Below are 21,692 nucleotides of genomic sequence, written 5' to 3'. Positions count from 1 at the left end.
CTGCAGTGATCGAGTTGCATGATGTTTATTGATTTCGAAGAGCCCAACAGCCGCAACAACAATGATTGCAGGAAAGGAATTGGATGCTGTCAAGTGCCATCCGTACACGGTCAATAGTCAATACGTTCGGATTGAACCTGACGTTCCATCCACACGGATTTCAAAGCTTTCACTGTGTCCTCGGTTCTAAAGTTCTTGAACCAGATAGTTCGATATTTTAGGTAAATCGAAAAATTCATACATAATGATTAATGAATTTGGCTCCGTTCTCCGAATATATTTTGTCGAATTTTCGACATGCGAAAATCTAGCGAAAACATAGTGCACGTTAAAAGAAATGATTAGGCCTAGAACGTATTGTAATAAACTTTAAAACAAATAAAGAAACTCGACGAATTAGCATCAAATGGCTTGTATTTTGTGTACCGGATTGCTCTGTTAACAACATAAAGTGCCCTACCATTATGCACAGAACATTATAGCAATCTGGTAATAGTAAATAATAGATAAAACAGTGGCTACGTTCTCTCATAACAGCTTGGGCAAGGACTCCACATCTAAGGTCTTATATTATTGTGATGCATCTATTTCTCCTTTGAATTATTCACCGTCGTATTACTTCCTCTTCTTGAATTTTCTCTCGCGGTGAATCATGGGGTGTCTGGTCGATAATCAATACACTCTCGCTACATTTGCAGCAGACATGATTTTCATTTGTGTTAAGTTTGCAGACAAAACTAAGATATCTAAACAATTTTTTTCGGTTTACAAACTATATGGTGGAAAAGATGAGAGTAAATGAAAGGAAGATGGATGAAAAATTTAATCTCAAATGGGATTCACTTTGAAACATTCACCCACAGTCGAAACCGAAACAGACTAACAGAGTTGCTCTTCAATCCCACGTATATAAAGATATACACGTCGTAAAAAGTAAAACCAAGGCAAAGTTAAAAAACTTGTCAATCAGTAAAACGAACCATTTTTCTTGGAGTTCAAGCAATCGGCAATTTATCAGTTAAATTATCTAACGAACAGTATATCGGTGCGAGAAAGAATAAAGGCTGCTATATTTATTGTACATTTCACTAGGAATAAAAAAGATACAAGGGGGAGGGAAACTATTGGCTATTGGGATATTCACGGACCAGTCAAATTTTAAAGTCCCTATGAATTGCTTTGATCCACCTCTCGTCCGTCGCTATTGATTTCGTTGTCGCCGTAAAAATCACGACGTGCAAAACCATTGCTTTTTCAACAATGAACAAAATGAAGCTCGCTTCAGATCAAACAAAGTTAATCACCTTACTAACTTTTGCGCAATACTGTCGTACATAGAGATATTGTTGAAACCAAACGATTCAAATTTTTCGTAAACTGAACAAAATCGCCAAAGCTTAATTCAACAACGCTCAACTGTCTGTGTGTAGCTCTTCACAGTTTACATACCAAATGCGTCCTTGAAAAAGCATTTTTTAAATTGTGTGTTTTTTTTTTGTGGAAATAGTAGCAAAACAGTGCTCTGAACAACAACGAGATTAATTCAACACAGAAACTTGTGTTTTTTTCTTGGAATTCGAGGATCTGGCCATTCGGTAAAAATCTAAAGATTTAGATGAACTATAGAATTTTGAACGAAATAAAGCAACTAAGATGTAAGAATGGATGAATATTCTACTTCGTTCGACAGTCTTTGAAAGTTGGCAAGTTTTCATTCCTCAAAGGAAAATAACGGAATTCAAATAAGATAATTTAGTGAGATGGGAAAGACGAAAAAAAAAAGAAATTGTTTGGGCTGTCAAGAATTGTCATTCCTTATCGCGAACCAAACATATATTTGACATTTTTATCGTAACTTTGCGCGATGACTAATATCACGGAGATTCTCCGTGTGAAATAGTAGTTTTTTTGTTATAAATAATTTCAGTCGTGCAATGTGCGCGACTGAGGTCAACTGCAATATTTAACGTTCATAAAATCACCAACGAGCTAGAGGGAGTGGGCGACGTGAAACATTTTGGTATTGAATTTGAAAGAGGTAAAGAGAGAGAGAGAGAGAGACTTGAACACAGATTTTTTTTTTTTTTTACACGAAACACACTCATTTGATAGTCTATGTGAAATACTGGATAACCGACGGAAGCATGGCGAAAGGAAGCACTAATGTTCGCCACTGCCATCCGAAATGCAAATGATTCGTCCACCCACTACTAGACAGTCGACCAGTCAACGGTGGATCTTTGTCCGAGAATGGAGTGCATTGGTCATCACTGACGTCCAAGTCGCCCAGCAATTCTGAATCCGCGACGATTCCGCCAACCGAAGCTGTATCATTCTTGTATGTTTGTTGACAATCTTCCCTGTCGGTGGTAACATCAGCGTCTTCTTCAACCAAGCCGGATATGTCACCCAAGCTGGCCACACAGAGTGACGGGTCGATGTCTGGCTCTAGATTGTACTCCAGAGTGCATGGCCGGTAACAAGACCGTTCACTGTAAGCTGAATTTGTCGACTGATTGGTGGTTTCCCGTACGTCAGGATCTGTGTAAGACCAACCAAAAACAAGAAAACACTGATGAGAAACTCAAAAAAATTCCGTTGTAACTAGGACAGTCACAATAAAAGGACCGTGTTGGCGTTAGTGCCTATTTCATTTTCATGTTTTAGGAATTAAACTTATACAACGTTCAAACATATTTACAATTAGTTTTTTTTTTACAGAAATGCAATAGAATTTTTCTCTTTAAATTTATTTATATGTTTCATAAATGGATCGAATTACGCAATATAGAATTCAAATTAAAAATATGTTGTATAGCACAATTTACCGATGCAAAGAAACGAAGGCTCTCCAGCATACTGACTACCGGGTCCCGATTTTTCAGCCGGCAAGAAATATGGGCACAAGCGCTCTACTTCGTGACAAAAGGTCCGACACGGCTTGATGCGATCTCCGTCTAGCCACATTGGCAAAACCATGGAACACACCCATTGGCGATAAGCAATCTAATAAAGAAAAAGAACAAATAATATGTTAATCGCATTTCTGTTATTATACGACTTGTGTAATTGTCTGTGGTACCGTACATCATAAAGAAACAGTACGTATATTAGGCCTTAATGACTAACGTGGAAAAACAAAAGTCACAAGAATAGCTTATTTTGTTGGTTTTTGGTATTATCTAAATAGAATAAAATCGAATGTTTTATTCGCTTTTTTATGCGTTGATGTGACGGCATAGACTTTTAAAACGTACTAGATAGTCCTTTTTAGATCCATCTTCTTATTTTTTTTAACAAATAAAGTTAAAAAAAAAAAAAAAAAAAAAAAATCAAAATCAAAACAATTTAAAATTGAGGTCCGAACAGTCAGACTGGACATTACGATTATTGATTTTATCCTCTAGGTTTATGCTACTAAATTCAATCTCTCACAGTGGAACAATAAAATGCCGTCTATGTTCAACTGATTCAGTTTAAATTTAATTTACACTTTGAGTTGAAAAATAATATAGCCTATAGAAGAATGATGCGATAAGTTGCTAGGACAATAGACAACGGGGTGATTTAGAACGTAGGCCTACTGACACGTTTACCTTTTTGCGTTTTGCTAACGAACTTATCGGAAACGGGAACAGGTTGTACAGTGTTTTAAGACTTAGAAGCCGTATCGGTAAGTAAGCTCCCTTAGGTATTTTTCTTTTGAAATTTTTGCAGAGGCGTTTATCATATTTGATAGTTGTCTCTTTTTTATAAAATTCAAAGGAGAATTCAACAAAAGTTAATGGCAGAAAGAGAGAGGCTAGGATATAATATTGGTCATGTATCCTCCCTTAGTAATTATTGAATTGAAACTATAATAAGGTCGATAGATTCGGGGCCGAATCCGGTCTAATCGAAACCAATTGAACCAGGAAACATTATATACACCATTAAATTATATCCTCATTTCGTGGATTGAGCCAAATTCAAAGGACAAAAAAATGTTGGAAAACAACAATAAAAACGTTAAATAAAATATTGAAAGTCGAATCATAGTCGCCCAATTTTAGAACAAATTCGGAAGAGAACAAACTTGCAGACCAATATGTTGTTCTGCTTGCTGAATGTAAATGTCTTTGCCATGTATGTATAAAGTAGCGATGCATCCGTATTTCAAAATTAGTTGACGCCATTAAATCTTCGATATAGACATAAAATAGAATCACAAAAAACGTAGCAGTTGGTCCTCGATCTACGAAATAAATCTCTACATGGATATCTCAAAATCTGTCTGCGTTATATGTAAGATAAAACAAGAAACAAGAAGGCAGGATCATCTAGGCTATAACTCTCGAAGTCCTGAAAATATATGTGACATATTGTGGTCACGTTACGATTTTATTACCTTCTCTTCATATCTTTTTCTTGTCTGAGTATGTCAGTATGTAGTATGTCATCACTTTATGACACAAAGATTTTAAAGATTTAAATTACCATTAGCAATCTCTTGTCCTTAAACGATCTTATATCTTATACAAATAGACAACAGTACTATATTACTCTGGACTAAAATAAAAAACGTACAAAAATCGGTACTTTATCTTTTCATTGTAGACCAGATCAAATAATATCCTTACCAGTACTGCATTTTAGAAAATTGATGTAGACCGCGGAGAATAAATGCGCGTGCATATTTCCACACGTTTACCCAATTAGTGTTTTACACTAAACTGCCTGCTTTGTGTTTATTTTTTTCTTCTTTTTAAAATTAACCGCTGCTGCTACTGGCCTGGTGACCCGCGACTATTGGCTTATTATACCTAATTTTCTGTTGCCCTTTGTTTGCCTTGTTTTTAAGTTCGTTCATTTATTTGATTTCAGTGTTTGTTTGTTTGCGTTTTTTTGTCAATAGACGTGTTATTTACTGGATTTGATTTTTTCCATCGTTCATTCATTTCTGTAGGCCTTTAATCCACACTCCACACGATGTGAATGAGTGATTGCTTGTTTATTATAATTTTTCACAGAGGGACGCGTATAGACGCACAGAACTTCTCACCGTCATGTGAGAAAAACGTGGTAGACTCTTGGACTGGTAGGAATCACATTATAGTGTAAGATTGTGACTTACGATAAAACATGCTAGAAACAATTCTTATTCAATCAGCTTTTTAAGCATTAATTATTATCGAACATTTTTGTTTGATCGATCAAACTGATCAAGAAAATCGAACGTCTAACAATGCTTCATTTGTCCCGGAACACTTGCGACGTGATCTTATATTTTTATAGGAAACGGTTGTCAAGTTTAAAATTTTGATTTACATCCTGACTATTTCCGAAAATAATAAAGAATATCGATTGTTGGTGTGATGAGGGGCGGGATGTGTTGATGCTGGGCGGGATAGCAAGAGAAGATTTCTTTGTATTTCGCACGGCGCAGCAGCGACGGTGAGGCACGTGACTCGAGCTAATCGATACAAGTCAAGTGGTACGGCTACCTCTTTATGGTGGGTCGTCGTCAGCTCTGTTAACGGCTCCGTGGTCCATCTATTCATTTCCTTCATCTACTGAGTTCTCAGCTCATCTCTGACTTTAATAGCTCTTGTTTCTACACACTTTTTTAGACCTTTTTTTCAAATTTGTTTCCATTTCTTTCCTAAATCTCCCCTCCTCCTCCTCCCCGATAGGTATCTTTTTCTTTTGTTGCTGTAGCTCTTGTCTTCCTCTTTTCACAAAAATTCTAAAGCAAAAAAGGTACTACTACCCTGGATGATGAAAGAGATAGACTATATAACAAAGACTGTCTACGCAGAATTGCTGGTGCAGTTGAGAGATCGACATCCTACTAAGCTGCAAACACCAGAAGACAACAGAAGAAAAGTCCCCCCCCCCCCAAAAAAAAAAAAAAAAAGAAAAGAAAAGAAAAAATATTGATCTGCTTTTTCCTGTTGTATTAAAATGTCTTATTAATTTCCTTGTGGAATGGTGACAATTCTTTTTGTATAGAAACTAATACAAAACGAGTTATTTTGACAACTAAAAACGCGTAATAAGTTGATAAACTTCATTAAAATGCCATTCCAGTCTGTTTGTTTTCATTCGCAAACGATGGCACCCAAAACTTGTTGATGAAAAGAAATTCACGAGTGCAAAACATTTTTTTATGATCAATACTCATCTTGCCTATTAGGATTGCTGATTAAACCAACATTGTCTACTTGAGAAACCAAGAAAAACGTTTTTATTAGAAATGATATCATTAACTCCATGTGTGTTACAACTGGTTGTGGTTTCAGCTGTTCCGTTGAAAAATAAAAGTTTGCGGATCAGCCAAATTGAATTTTACCCTCAGAAGGCACGCGGTTTCATGCAAAACATGAGAGTAACATGTTGATTTGTCAAAATAAAAAGCCTTACTGACTACCAAATAAACCAGTTTAGTTGCCCCATGTAGTAATGACATTTCCGAATTTTTAATAAAGATGGAGCGAAACGGCTTTTGCTTCTTTGCCTCTCAGTGCAGATTTTTTCCGAAGTTAAAAAGAATGAAAGTCCCAGCGGTAGCAGTTTCATCCGACATTTTTGTATTTTTATTTTCTCTGTGTATGTATTTATCTAATGAATGGAGTACAAAAACTTTCCGTTTCCTTCCAATGTGCCATTCTTCCATCCTATTGTTGCAAATAAAGAGACTGAACAATCTTCACTATAGTCACGCTGAAGTCTACCTTCTTTGCCGGACTTGTACAAAAGCTCAAAGCTTATTATGGAAGCCGAGCTTTGCTTCATTCGGGAAAAAAAAGAGCCAGGCCAGAGAAATTCATGTATTTATTATACACGAAACTATATATACGTACGGCCGTCACATAAATCATCAGATTAAAATGGAACGAGTACCGAAAAGAGGAAGAACAGAAAAATATATGTCGAGAGAAATAAGGGTAACGAAACACGGCAGTTCGATCACTACTTGGCTGTTAACGGAATTTGTCACCTCCCATTTGGGCTGCTGGATCAGCTGGAACATGACAAGAAAATCCATAACATACATGCGGGATGTAACCGCGTAATAATAAGAAAACAAAGGGAATGGTCCGTGACTTGCGACTAGAGAGAGAGAAAATACAAACTTTAAATGAGTTTCAAGCCACCTAATTCGATTACGCCTAACCACTAATGAAATGTTGACCGCGTACGCAGAAGTAGTAGGTATGGGGTACAGTCTGAGTAAAAAACATCGATTGGAAAAAAAAACTAAGTTGAAAAACAGACTCTAGCGATCACTAGCGATTCTTCGACGTACGGTCTTGCTGTGCTTATAGTTATTTGTCTCAATTTCTACTTGTAGCCTCAAAGAACCGGAAGAGGTAGGCAGTTGTCTATGCCCCCCCTCCCAAAAAGTCAGTCTCCGTTTTTCTGTCGGCGGAACCTGGTTCTTCATCATATCACTGAATTGATTAAGGTGCTGCTGCATGTTATCTACTCCGTGCGGGGCATGTTATAGACCACCTACACAGCACGCGCTGCTGCGGCGTGACAAGGAGTATTCTTATTCGCCCAGATAGCGCAGGCTGCTGGGCATCTGTCCCAAATTCCTTGCTATTGTGTCTATGTATCGGTGGAAGTTGTGCGCGGGCGCAGGGCGGATAGGAGCCTGCTCATATAGGACTCTGTGTGTGTGTGTGTGTGTGTCGAAACCTTAAGTTTGTTCTTCGGATCTCGTTCTCTCTCTCTCTCTCTCACTCTCTTTTGGTCGGACACTTTATTGATCGAGTTCTACCGAAAATGGGAGGTGGAAGAGAAGGAGAAGAAGAAGAAGAAGAAGAAGGAGGAGAAGGAGGAGAAGGAGAAGAAGAAAGAGATAAGGAGGGCGAAAGAGAATCGAAGATGAGAGGGACCGAAAAGGGAACGATGAGAGAGAAAGAAATAGACGAGCAGAAGAAGTATGAAGTTATCCGCGAAAAAAGGCGACGGCCATCCTCTTCAAAGTCAAACTGGGTAAAAGTAAAAAGGAAAAGAAAAAAGGAAATATCTATCGAAAAGAAATAAAATAAATGCCCAAGATTCTACAATCCTCTGTGCATTCGATGTCACAATCTCAATTTTCTCCGTTTTGAATCATCTTCCCGTTTTCTCGCTGGCTTGCAATCATTGGCGTACAGCACGTATACTTTTCAATATCGGACACCAATACGTGGACGGATATAGTTGTCAATGCTTTCAAATGCTTATTCCTAGCCAGACAATGTCAAATTTAATTCATTAATGGCAGAGATTAGCAATCGACTGCCATTTCAAATTTCAATTTCGAACTTGTTTGCGGAGGAGTTCGTAGTTCGTACCGGTTCCGTACTGTGCCGTCGAGCGGCTGCTGTTGTGCTTATACAAGGTCGTGGTTACGTGCATCAGCGCCGTACTTAAAAAAAAAAAAAAAAAAAACAAGAAAAAATTTCATCTAGCCTATAAGATGTTAGCTTAAAGTTGATTTTGATTCACCGACTCACGGAGATGAGCATCTATAAAACCTTGTATAAAAAACAATACAATAAAATAAAATACTTGGCATCTCGACGATTACAACTGCTTATTACGATTTCGGGATTCACGTTGGATTGAAAAAATAAGGTACAGCCTCAGCCACAACTTCTCAGCAGCCAGCAGTCAACAGAGTTATATAGGCTATGTTTGACATGTTGTGATTTCTCTGAGCTTGACGAAAAAGACCAGTCAACTACACCCAAGGAAATAGTGTAGGGAGTGGGGGAGGCTTTCGGCTTTCAGATGTTGGTGAGTGTGATGGCGTCCCGAGTGAACTCAAACAAACATGAACAACCAACATAACCCATAAAGGAGCTGCTGTTGGCTATCGCCCGCCGGCAATCTCCTTTAACCCGAGCAGCTAACGCACCTAGCCTAAAATGTCCCAGTATAAGTTACAGGCTATGTCTGTTATGCACGTAACCAGAAAGAAAAAAGTTGCTAACACCCCCCCCCCCCTTGACAACCCAAATAAAGCTCGTCAAAAGCTAACGATGACGACAGAACGCGCTAATGTCTCCGTGGTCGTCGTGTGGATGTATCGAACCAGTCACGATGGACGGCATTGTATGAACATCACCAAAGGCAATATGTTTCCACTTGATAGGCCTACTGAGATTTGGTAACAATTGGGGATGATTTGTTGTGACGACTGGCGATGGATAGGAAAGAAAAAGATCGAAAAGGGAGGTCTTGTAACGCTTGATGAACGGCTGAGGCATGATAATAATCGGCGAAAAATATAGTACGAAAGTCATTTGTATGGCGCCTTTGCGCTCACGACGGTGATCATGTAGCGGATAGCGAATTGACGGAAGAGCGAGAATATACAGTAGGAGTTGGATGACGAAATGAGGAGATGAGTTTTAGTCTGGCCCTACTGCCCTGCGGATAGCATACCCGCATATACACCCGACGGAGCTCTTTACTCTCTCCATATGCGAGCAAAGTATCGATTTCCAGTCGCCTTTTTGTGTACTTCTCCATCTTTTTCATTGGCTCTCTCCTCTCTCTCTCCACCCGTATACCCGCCGTATGATTCTCTCGCACGTTTTTTTTTTTTTCTTTTCTCTTTCGGCCTCCTCACCAGCACCACACGGTCAATTATTTGATTTTTAACTTTCCCACAGTTCATGATGCGAATAAAGTTTGTTCTTTCTACTTTATATCAGTTTTCTAATAATAAAATTTATTTCAGCTAGGTTGAAAAGGATTTCATATAGAGAGTAAATTTTTAAATCTTCGGTAAGTTAGTGAATCACCTTGTGCCTGTGTAATTGTGTATAATAAAAATAAATTTACTTTGGTGTCTACATCAAATTACGGTTAATTCTATGAAATGCTGTTCATGCAGGCACGTTCTCACTCGGTGCGTTCTTGTGTATTGGCGTTTTTACTTGCGTTTTGTTTCTTTATCAGTTCACGCTTGTTATTTACTTAATTGTGCAACGAATTCTGTGTGGAAATTCAGCGGGAATCAGTTGATTCGTTATCATACGCATTTTCGTATTTTTCTGAAATATTAACACAGCATCTAGAACTGAAGGAAATTAAATGGTTGCACCGCTTAATGACCCAGCAGTAGCTTATCATTTCATTACTCATTTAGGAGTTATATTTTTTGTCGCAATTTTTGAGTGGTACATAAACATCACTAGCTTGAAACAGCTACAATTCCGCATTTAGGATTCCGCCAGAAAGATTGAGAAAAGAAAATCAATAAAGGTGGTATGTAATTCTGGGAACATTTTACAAAGTGACGTAATAATCCTAATGCTAAATTAGTATTGAGTAAACCAAATATAAATTATCAATTCAAAAGTTTATCGATAAGATTTTTCATGTTCAACTATTTATAAGTAACCATAAATACCTATTACCTAATATGAGTAAATAATATCATATAAAGTTAATGTATAGGCTATTGAGCAATTATTTTATAGGCAAATGGACGATTTTATTTACAATGTTCATTTTTTCTATCGAAACACAGCTTTTATGACATGTTGTTTGTGTAAACTTTTGAATCAACAAAGAAACCCCTGCCATGACAAACAATTGCACAAAAGAGCGCGAATTCCGTCGAACAGAATAATAACAAAAAGGGGGAACAAAAAGAAAAAAAAAAGAATTTAATGAATTTCCAATACAAGTTCGTTGCGGTTACGAAACATGCTGGTGGTATACAAAGGCGGAGTTGTATAGTTTCTACTGTGGGCGCGTCGCACGTTCGTTATTTTGGCTTCGTCTGATTCATCAGTGCGACGCGTGCATAAGACAATGCTTCATCCCTTCTACCACTCGATGATCCTATACGAGAGAGAAGGGCAACGAGCAGCGAGAGTATAAGCCAGCAATCGCCGGTAACCTGCATATATCGACTAACCTTTGACTGTTCTTCGCGTCACGTCCGTGCTCACAACTCCGCATTTAGTAGTACTTAAGTACGAAGCCTAAATATACTGTGCTCTTTTGCGAGGGGTCGTGACTTTCACACTGATGTTTATACTCGCTCGGCCCCAAATTAATTTCCAGTTCCTTACTTTGTTGGGGTCATGTTTTATCTTCCAAGAAAACTATAATTTTTGGCTACTGATTGCGACGAGCCCTACTACTGCTGATTGATTTGATCATTACGTCATTATGAATTAAGTAGCCTTATGTCTGGACCTGTCTGAATTTGGAGAATTTTTATAATACGTTTAACATAACAGTAAAGCATATCTAGTAATTCACTATTTAACGTGTTGTTCGATCGGGAAACAAAATGAATAATTTTTACCGTTCTGAAATCAGGTCAGTATATGGAATAGTTTCGTTATCTTGGTTTACTTCGTTCTGAGTTTATAACTATATCAGGCTGATATTCATTACGTATAGTTAATATATGTTTTATGTCGTTCAATCGTTTCATCGACTAATCTAAACATGAAAGAGACAAGCAGCAATACCTAGTGTTCAATTCATTTTCGATCAATTACCTGATATATGTAAAGCTATTTCGTGTTGACTAATATAATATGGCATCACGTAAGTAAGATTTCTGGACTTTTCTTCCAAAGGTATAAGCACTACATTTCGGTTTTCCCCGTTGGTCGAAGGAATAACGGAGAAAGAGAGGGGAAGCTTCACCCATTCAATAGATGGCGTGCGAAAATTTTCCGCCGCAGTGACCGGCTAGTGATATGTAAGACTTGTCTACTACAGTATGTCTTAATGTCCGATTAAGGTGAAATGCATTCTAACATATGATGATTATTCCTTTCAGAAAATTAACTAAGCAAAGTACGTACTGGAAGTTATACTATAGTGTTGATTGTCATTTCGTTGCGTCCTCGGCATGTCTAGGGATTTCTTATCAGAATCAAACCAGACCCCCCTCCCCCCTAAAAGGAGGAAAAAAAATCAATACTACCGGTACTCTTCTACTCTGTAATGGTACGTATACAAGTTATATAAGGAATGAAAAAAACTTTGTAGTTTTATTTTCCCATGAAAGCGTTCGTAGTTATCAAACATTTTTTAAAAGCGCCTATCACTGTATGACCGTAACGAAAAATGTTTAAAAAATCCGCGAGTGAAATGCCACAGGACAAACTTCAATCATGATTTATAAAAAACAAAAAAAAAAATCAAAAAAAAAAAATCAAAACAAAAATAATCAAATGACGAGCGAGAAGTATTTTGCGAATAGAATCATTACAGCTGTAGTTACATCTGTTTTTGCGAATGAACTAATTATGAAATCAAGATGATAATTCACGCAGTGAATGACGCCTAACTTTACCGCGACTGTACGCCGTGATTGCTGTTTTTCTCCGTAAAAGTGTACTCAATACTACTTCAAAGATATAATAAAACCACCGCGGTCGAAGATTGAGACGAGTTTAAGTTTGGAAATATGAAATTAACGTGGACCAAGATGTCCTCTGAATCAAATAAGTTATATAGCTACTCCCTTCGTCGTCGCCAGCGTCATCTTTCCTTCAGATCAGCCTATAGAGAACGAAATTGAAATGAAATTGACAAGTCATGAAATTGAACAAATTTCATTTCGTTTTTTCTCAACTGCTGTGCATCGTAAATGAAAGGCAAGCAGGGAAATGGCATGAACAAAGCGAAACTCCCAGCAAGTCCTAATCACACTTTGATCAATAGAACTGCATTGTCAGCAGCAAACCAGCCATCGCGTGGTTCTGCCGACATGCATATTCGGTTTTTCTCTTTGATTTCCCATCGAACGGAAGTAGTATAAGGCATCGGGAAAAATAGCATCACAAAAAAGCGTGCCCTAAGGCACATTGCAGCCGCTTTTGACACTGCGCTATTCACTAATCACCAGGTCTCCAAAGACGTCTTCTCTTTTGGCTTGTATCACGGTAAATAGGTCCTTGTTAAGCTAATTTACTGAATAAGATTAGACCCGAAAAAAAAAGGAAAAAAATGATGAGAAAAAAAAAATTCAATCACAAAATTCGATCGTGAAAAATTGTAATCTTCTGCCGCATTGGCAAATCGATGACGAATAATGGATATTACGGGTGGGAATTCCCATCGAAAACTTTTTCCCTATGTACTGCGTTCATGCAAAAGCGATCTTCTATTATGAATGCGTAATAGTTATCACAATTGAAATAGTACAATTGAAATCGTAAAATTTTGTCATTTACCATACGTCAACTACATTTCCCTTATTGGCCATGTTGTGATAAAGGGATTCTCGATACGAATTCAAAATTAAATTTTAAAAACTATTGTGAAAATGTACAGTCGCGTCAACAACAAGTAAAGTAATACCGAAAAAACACGGCAACTTATTATTTTGTTTCGATTGCGCTGTTTGTTTTTCTAAGTGACCAATCTAAAAAACGTGTTTTGAGTTGCGACTATGGATGAAAACAAGCGAGGTCACGCTTGTTATACGCTTTACACACGGTGAATTAGTTACCTGATCCGACAGAGGTAACCCTAAGCTTTCCTCGACTCTTCCGAATTCATTGTACTTTTCCATTTCCATTAGTGTTCCTGTCCATCGGTTCTGTAACCACCAAGAGAGGGGGGGGGGGGGACTATCTGTTCAGGTGACACTTATGGTCAACAGTGACGTGCCAGTGGACGGCCTCACGTCTCCTATGCGCTAACGATTCGGCAAATTGGTTCAGTCTCTTTTACGCTAATGGATGCAGGAACGTAGCAGATGAAATCTAAATAATGAGCCATGATGGTGCACTTATGTTATTATCAACAACGTGAACAAACGAGTGTCCCGATAGTATATATATAGCGGCGGCGGAATCAAGATAGAAGCAGCACAGTAGGGGAAATATAAGCGGGTAGGACACAACGATTTTTTTAACATGCGCACGCAGGCATTCATCATACTGTACAGAATCAAGGAAGTTAGAATTTACATTGTTAAGCAATTAACTTCGTCTAACTAGTCTACGCTACGAAAGTTGAATGCTGTTCCGACAATTCACGGTAGTTCAACGCATTTATATAGAAGCTAGCAGCAGCAAGCAAGCTCTTTATAATGCTTTATTCCGATGGTTAAGTCAATATATGTATACTGCAGCCTACTGCAGTCTAGAGGATTTCAAAATAAATTTCCTCAGACTTTTCGTATAACAATACAGAAAGTAACGAATAGCAAAAAATAGCTCACAATCGCTGGAGGGAAAAATAAGAAGAAAAAAAAGTGACAACACCCAGAGTTGGTTTATTTGTCCCTGAAACACAAGGTAACAATAGTGTACATAGGAGAGGCAGGAGGAGGATGTGTGTGAAGAGGGAACGACGGAAGGTGTCATCGGAGAATGGTAGGAAGCTTGGAAGCTGCTACTGTGATGCGGTTCATATATAATTATATATGGAGCAGGACGGAAAGACAGGATATACACACAGCGAAGTGAAAAAGGAAATCGGTAAGAATGTGGGGAAGATGAGTGAAAGAGGCGAAAGTCAGGCGAAAGAGAGAGGCAAATCCCTTTCCTTTGACACCGCATATAAGATCCTCGACAAACTTAGCGCGTTGTGATGAAGTGGCCTCGGCGGCAAGCGCTCGCTTGACGACAATCAAGGAGCCTTAAGAGTTTCGAGGCAAAAGTCTAGGCAGCAGGCTGCAAAAGGGGAAGACACTGTCGAGACAATGGGCCAAGAAACTATAGTGGTAGGAAGAACGATGGAAACATGCGAGTCTGGAAGAGTCCAAGGTGGAGATTGTGAGGGCCGTTAGTAAGAGAAAAAAAGGGAAAAATTAGCTCTAGATGCTCCCAACGGCAGCCGAAGGAAAAATGAGTAGGCTAGAAAAAATAGGGTGGACGCGTACACACGAGCAAACTGCACGATATAGTGTGTAGGAGAGAGCTATTGACACGTCAGCAGCCGGCAATCAAACAAGAACATCCTTCTCCCTGGGTTCTGTTCCTATTTTCGTATAGACTTATTCTCTCTGCTCTGCTCTGCTCTGCTCTCTCTCTCGGTTGTTATATGTCGATCTCTTATAGGCCCAGCTACTATCTCTCCTTTTGTCTTGCTGCGTCAATGCACTACCTCTTTGCCTTTCTTTCTTTTTCTTCCTTTCTTTCTTTTTCTTCCTTTTCTTCCTTTCTTATTTTCTTTCTTTTCTTTTTCTCTCTCGTGTGTTTCTTCGTCACAGGACTAACAGGAGAATAAGCAGAAGCAATTCGGCCATTTGTCTATTTTCCGAGTCTACCAACTCAGCAGTCAGCATCCATTGTTTCTACGGAATCCGCCACTCCGCACCATTCGACGGATGGCTCCTTTCGGCTCCCGCCCCGCTAGTCATCTCGTCCACCGTCGTCTCTAACCCGCTGCCCATTGGCAGAATACAAAGTGTTTGTATCTGCGTCTAGAGGTGGACCAGCTAGGGCTCGAAAAAAAAAAGAGAAAAGGTCGGAAAAAGAATAAGAAAACATATAAAGGATAAAAGAAAATAGATAAGACCGGGGCGGAAGTGTCGCCAACAATGACGTTCTCTCTACCCTCTATCGGCGAGATCTGATTTTCAAGTAGGAATCCGCAGCTAGCGGAGAGGGATATATAGAAGCCAGAAGGATCGGCCTGTATCTGCCTGCCTGCTGGTTGCCTGCAGCAGCAGCAGCTAGGGGCGCGGGAATATACTATATAAGGCTCTTTCATCCCGCTGTACACAAAGCCACACAAATGAATCGAATCGTCTTGCATGGCATCGACTCGACTCGTCGAACCGCGTCGAATATACACCGACCATGCGCTTATATTAATAGATCGATAGAGCACGTCCATCTCTGGCTCTCAAACAGTCGAGTTCTTCAACTTTCCCAGATTTTCACTGCGGGTCAAGAATCGAAGAGATTCGTCGGATGGGGTGGTGGGTTGGTGGGGGGGGCATATTCAAGAGTGTTTTTGACTATAAGGGATATATAATGTGGTCTGTGCGCTGTGTAGGATATCTGACATGCGGCGGCCGTCCCTATTTCCATTGCTGGATTCTCGGCTCCCCCCCCCCCCCCCCCCCCCTTTAGAGTCGCATGACAATCTAAACAAAGACGGGCCAACACAAAAAAAAGAAGAGGTCTTCAACTTTTTTTCGGTGAGCCCCCTCGTCTCGGGTCAGGGGCCCCGGCAGTCGCGGGACTCGCGGGCGCGTATTTAGTCAATACCGGCAAGCCAGTCAGTCGGATTTTTTTCTTCTTCTTCTTTTTTTCTTTTCGTTTGAAACTTGAAACTTTTATCTCTCTTGTTTCATCCGCCCCTGCTGTTCTCTGAGCCGAACATTGGAGAGAAAGACTGTTGAAAGGAGGGATATATAGACTGAAAGGAAACAAGCAGCAGAGGGAAAAGAGAAAAAAGGAACGCGTGAGCGAAAGCAATGGAGGAAAGAGAGGAGACGAGATGAGAGAACGAATCTGCTTCGTTGATATGAGCGGGACACGGACACTCCATCTTTTCCCCTAGTTTCTCCTCTTCTTCTTCTTCCATTTCTTCTTTCTCCCTTTTCTTATTCGTTGCTTCGCTCTCTCTTTCATCTTTCCTTTCGGTCTCCCTCCCTCCCTCCCCCCTACCCCCCGCTTTTCCATCCATCCATCCGCCCTCTCTCTCGTCTACTCTTTCGAGTTTCGACTCTCTTCCGTCGTCTCCTTCCATCGCCTTTTGAGCCAGTCAAGGGAAAGATGTTGAGATTGCTGGCGGGAATCAATAAAGTTGCAGCCGAATACAGGTTCGGCTAGAACCGTGTCTGCAACCTACTTGCCAACCTTCTCCCTCTCTCTGCCTCTCTCTCTCTCTGCCTGTATCTCTATGTTCATGCGTTCGTGTGTTTCGACCGTGGTCCTTATCCTTCCCCATAACTCACAGGCTTCATTGAACACATTCATCAACAACTGCCACACAACTCAAGAGTGTCGTCTACAAGGGTGAAACATTGAGCAAGGAGAGCCAAACCCATTGATGACGATGGAAGTTTGGATTGAGAATAGATCGCACGGGTAGGGCGTTTGTGGCAAAAGCGGATGCAGAGGTGATAATATGCAAAGGCAGAATACATTGGCTAGACGGACATGACATCACTTCCGATCGAATTGGGGTATCTGAAAGAATCCTGCTGAGACTGTACGTTGCATAAGAGAAGCAACGATACTCGTCACAATCAAGTTGTTCATTTCATTTTCATTCATTTTTTTCCCTTCTCATTTCAAATGAACTAAGGAATACAAGTTTTCCGTTAACTAATTGGCTTGATTAATGACATGCATCAAAGGCGTGTAATTTGTTTGCCATTTGATTGATTATATAACTATACCGGTACCAAAGTCACAACAAGCAACGCCAACATCGCCAAAATGTCAACTTGTAACTTGAAACCCAGAAAAACAGAAATCTGCAAATGAAATGAGACTGAAAAAGTTTGTTTCGCAGGAACGAGAAAAGGTGGAGCGTCAGTAGGATTATCGATCGGATCAACCGAATAATGCCGGGACCCGTAGCATCGCAATAAATAACAAACTTATAGCCAATAAGCCTATGGCATAGGTACGTAGCTCGCACGCTTCGGCATTTATGTTGTGGTATAATGCCCCTCATGGAGCAAACTCAAACTATGGCGACTAGACCTGGTTTATTTTAATGCAGCTTTACGATCTCAAACACAAGTTAATAGGCCAAAACTCCAGCACGGAAAAATTCAATATGGTAACCGTGAAAAAACATTAGCTTATATATGAAAAATTAGTCGATAAACTCTGCTAATCAATCACAGTACTATAATCTATCATTTCAAATTTTTGAAAAAAAAAAAAAAAATCCATCGTAGCCCAGCATGAAAGAAGTCAAGTGACACACTGACCTTGCATTTCTGGCACGACGACTTGCTGGAGAAAGTCTGGCCACAATCGTAACGTCGAATGATATCCTCAAATTGGCACACAAAGTGGGCGGCTAGGTTGTCCAGTCGCTCGACGGCCTCAAGGTAAGCATAGCACTGCGACCGGCTGATGGCGATGCCCTCTCGCATGGTGTCACTGAGGACGTGCCACAAGCTGTAGTGGTAGCAGTGGTGCAGGTGGTACTTGCGCAAGGTGTCGACCCGTTTGGCGCCGTCGGCATGGCCGCAGATGCACTCGGCTGACGACGGTTCCTCATCTCGGTCCCCATCGCTCGTCTCCTGGCTCCTACTGCTGGGCTTCAAGTAAGGAAGGCACTGACTAACTTTGGCTACGGCTGCGTCCGCGTTCCTCGAGCCGCCGTCGTCAGCCGTCACTCCGCGTCCGCTCCATCTCTCAACCTCCTCTTCGCCACCTTCTCTTCTTGCATTGTTGCCTTTGGCGGGGTCGAGCGAGGGCGGCCCGTCTTTGCTGCCGCCGCTAGTATTGAGACTGTTCGTCGGTAGACTGCTACTTCGATGGCCAAATGTGACTGGAAATGGACGCCCGTTGACGGCAAAGCTTCCCACCGTTTCGGGCAGACGGCAATAACGGTCGGACGGACAGGCCGGAATAGTCGGCTGAGGAGTGCATGACCCGGGATTGGGCCTAATCCAGTTGAGAGGCGAAGAATTTGGAGTGTTCCCGTTAGCCGCCCGCAGGATGAGCCCACCATCGGCAGCCAGCCATGGATTGAGGGAGTCGGTCATCGGCAAACGGTCGCCGGCCAGTGCGGATGACGGCGACTCCGGCACTGATTGAAATGCCGGCCCTGGCGTGCTGGACGAAACGGCGAAGGAACTGAAACTACTCAAAAGGAGCACTACCACCAGGCAACTCGAAGAAAGTGTCGAGGAAGCTTTCGAAACTGCTCTCCTTCGACCGAGAGAAGTGAACAGCGGGTGCTCGATGGTGTTGGTGAGCCGGCTCGTCTCCTCTTGATTCGCTACTAACATAGGGGGCGAAGCTGTCGGAAGACGTCGCCCCAACCGACGATTCACCAAACCATCGTTTCCAGCGCCATTATCGGCACCGGTTCGGTTTGATCGCCGCTGCCACTGAGAAATTGCACAAATCCACTGAAGGCAACCTCGTCGGTCCGTCCGTCGACGGTGCGACTGAGCGAAAAGATCGGGCCGACCAAGACCGGGGCTTTCGTTCCGCGCTGGCCACAGCCAACTCCACCAGTCGCACCACGTCACGTGACACTTGTCGCCGTTGCGTCGGATGCGGTTGTGATCACGGTGAAGGAGGGAACGATGATTAGCGTTAATCCGGACGTTAATAATGTCCCGGCTTCCGGTGCGGTCGCCATTGAATTGACCTTCACCACCGTCACCGACACATTTGGAAAAGGAATTCGATTTCGAACGGGCGTCACCAGCAAGGGAATTGGATCGGTGATCGAATTTGGATTTGGGTCGCCGCAACCAGACGGATGATGTCCGAATGAGCCGGCACAGGACGGCGCAGCAGAGCAGTGCGCTGTCCAGTATCCAAATCGAGATCAGTGTTCCATCGCTGGGCGAAGCCGACAGGAAGAGCGGGTGTAAGCACTGCAAACCGTAAGTTTCACTCTCATCCGGAGCCAGGGGGTGAGCTACCTGATCGCAAGGTGGGAGGGAAGAGAGAATCAAAGCGTCCACTGAAACCGGAGAGGGTGCGATCAAAGGGGCTGGCAACAGGGAAACCGGCGAAGATTCAACCAAATGGAAGACCAAGGCTAGAAGGACCAGGAGATCGGAAATAACGAAGACAAATGCGACTAACAAAGGAATGCTATTCGGCCAATACCAGGCTTCTCGAAGCGGATCAATTGTGGCAAATCGCTCGTCTGGGTTGGGCGAAAGCAAGGGCGGCGGCGACCAAGTCGACGGCCGGTGCTGGCGTTCGTTCCACTGGGACTGGTGCAGAATCAACCGAGCTGGTTGGACTGGGCAATGGGCCGGCGACCCGCAGCAGTCGAAACGCCGACTGCTGCTCCAGTGCTGGTGATGGGAGCCACGATTGGAAAGAGAGAGCAATCTCTTCGGTCGAATCGGCTGCATCGTTTCGGGTGGGAAACGTGTGGCCGGGCGCCACCAGCACCACCTGCAGGTCTTGCGACTCTTGTCCGGACTTCTTATCATCATCAACATGCTGTCGATTCGGGTTCGCCTCCTTCCTCTGGCTGGGCTCCTGCTGCTCATTGAGAGGTGACAGCAGCGGCGGTTGAAGTAGATTGACATGACCGAGGCCTATAAGGTCCGCATCCGCTACTGCTCCGCCCGGCCCAGGCATTGCAGTAGCTGGGCTGCAATCCAGTACCGGCGATCAAAGCAAGACGCAATCGCCGGCGGCTGGCCGGTGCCACGATGCTGTCTTCTCAGCAGCGACACGCTGCTGTCCTGAACCCTACAGGAGAGACGGCGCTGCCAGCTTGTTCCGTCAGCTCTACTGGATCTTCGAACCGCCACCGTGTATAAATGTTAGGGGAAATTTTCCAGAGGATCGACGGCACTTTTCTATGCCTCCCACTCACGCTTGGAGTTCCGAGTCAACCTCGCATTTACTGTGTGTTCTTAAATCTTAAGTGGAAGATACCATCGATCTACCGAAGACTGTTAGATTAAATGTTATTAAATGGTTTTATAAAAATAAAAAATGGGTAAACGACTGGGAAATAAAATAGAAAGTAGATAAATTATTGAAAAGGTGAAACTAAACACAATAAAAAAATTGCGTTAAATAGAAAAACGTATAAAGGAGTTAATGCCAGCTTTGGTCAATTGAGATAAAGGAATTCCGATAGGGGGGGGGGATCACTTGGACTTGTTAAAGATGTAACAGTTTGTTGGACTGATATGAAGTATGAAAACGGAAGAGCGAGACCAAACGCGTTTGGTCTCAAATCGACGATAGATGGAGAAAACAACCTTCGATTCCTTTTACTTTGTGTGATCGGAGATTGAAGTTGTCACTGCACAGCACCACAAATCAAACGCTTTCTCTTTCTCATTCACACTAATTCACCCGCAGTAACTATTTACACCAAACAAGGTGAGTTTTTCTTTAGGAAATAGTAAAACATTCTACCATAGCGGAAAAATGAGGAAGCCAACTCAACTTTCTAGTTTATCGCACCGCTCCTCCTGATACACTGTACTATTCTCAACGCGCCGCTCTTTGCTTCTGTTCCACTTCATTCTTCTCTTTCCCTCAACCCTGACGACTCTTCGCTCACGCCAGCGCAAAGCCGATGCGTTTGACCCACCATCTATGAAAAGACGTATTGACTAAAAGAGAAATAATCTACATACAAAAAGGTTTTTCGAAGTAACGTAACAAGAAACAGGAAAAGCATTGTATAAATAGAATACAAAAAAAAGACAGTTAGTTAATTAATTAAAAATTATGATAACAATAAATTATAAAATGGGCCTACTGTCCATAGACAAGTTCCGGATGCTGAGTTGCACAACCGCTAAATTAGGATCGTGCGCCAACGTGTCCTTTTAACGTTGTGGGGATAGTAGAAAGCGGGTTTTTTATTATTTAAGCATAGAATTACTTATCTAATCTTACAAATGTTCAGGATTATCGTTGTTTAGAACATTCTGCTTTTTATAGAGTAATTTTAAATGTATAATTCAGCTTAGTTTACCCATTAAAATTAAAGAAAGTCCAAGCCTGGGATGCTGTTTAGTCTTTTCTTGTGTGTTTGAGCTTGTCACTTGTCAGCAGATCTGTCACAGGCATAAATTTCTT

At 41.5% G+C, this 21,692-nt stretch overlaps 1 protein-coding gene across 2 annotated transcripts; it reads right to left on the bottom strand.

Annotated features, from left to right (window-relative positions):
- Positions 1-396: 396 nt before the first annotated feature.
- Positions 397-21,117, bottom strand: LOC124203151. Of its 2 annotated transcripts, XM_046599801.1 has the most exons (4): positions 19,740-21,117; positions 17,870-19,668; positions 2,829-3,006; positions 397-2,541 (listed from the first exon to the last, which is right to left on the bottom strand). In XM_046599801.1, the coding sequence occupies exons 2-4, from the start codon at positions 18,899-18,901 to the stop codon at positions 2,114-2,116; spliced, it is 1,638 nt and encodes a 545-aa protein (XP_046455757.1). In that variant the 5' UTR covers positions 18,902-19,668; positions 19,740-21,117; the 3' UTR covers positions 397-2,113. The 2 variants fall into 2 exon arrangements, with proteins under 2 accessions (XP_046455757.1, XP_046455756.1); XM_046599800.1 differs by having other exon boundaries at positions 17,870-21,117.
- Positions 21,118-21,692: the final 575 nt, after the last annotated feature.

Source organism: Daphnia pulex, chromosome 9, assembly GCF_021134715.1.
Source record: "Daphnia pulex isolate KAP4 chromosome 9, ASM2113471v1".
Classification (NCBI taxonomy): domain Eukaryota; kingdom Metazoa; phylum Arthropoda; class Branchiopoda; order Diplostraca; family Daphniidae; genus Daphnia; species Daphnia pulex.
Note: the sequence above shows the minus strand (reverse complement) of the source record. Positions and strands in the feature narration are given on the sequence as shown.

Coding starts and splice junctions, on each gene's coding strand:
- LOC124203151 (XM_046599800.1), bottom strand. CDS start 20,173: ATGTCAATCTACTTCAACCGCCGCTGCTGTCACCTCTCAATGAGCAGC. Junction 3,007..17,869: donor CGTCGTGCCAGAAATGCAAG/GTCAGTGTGTCA, acceptor TTTCTTTATTAG/ATTGCTTATCGCCAATGGGT. Junction 2,542..2,828: donor GCCTTCGTTTCTTTGCATCG/GTAAATTGTGCT, acceptor GGTCTTACACAG/ATCCTGACGTACGGGAAACC.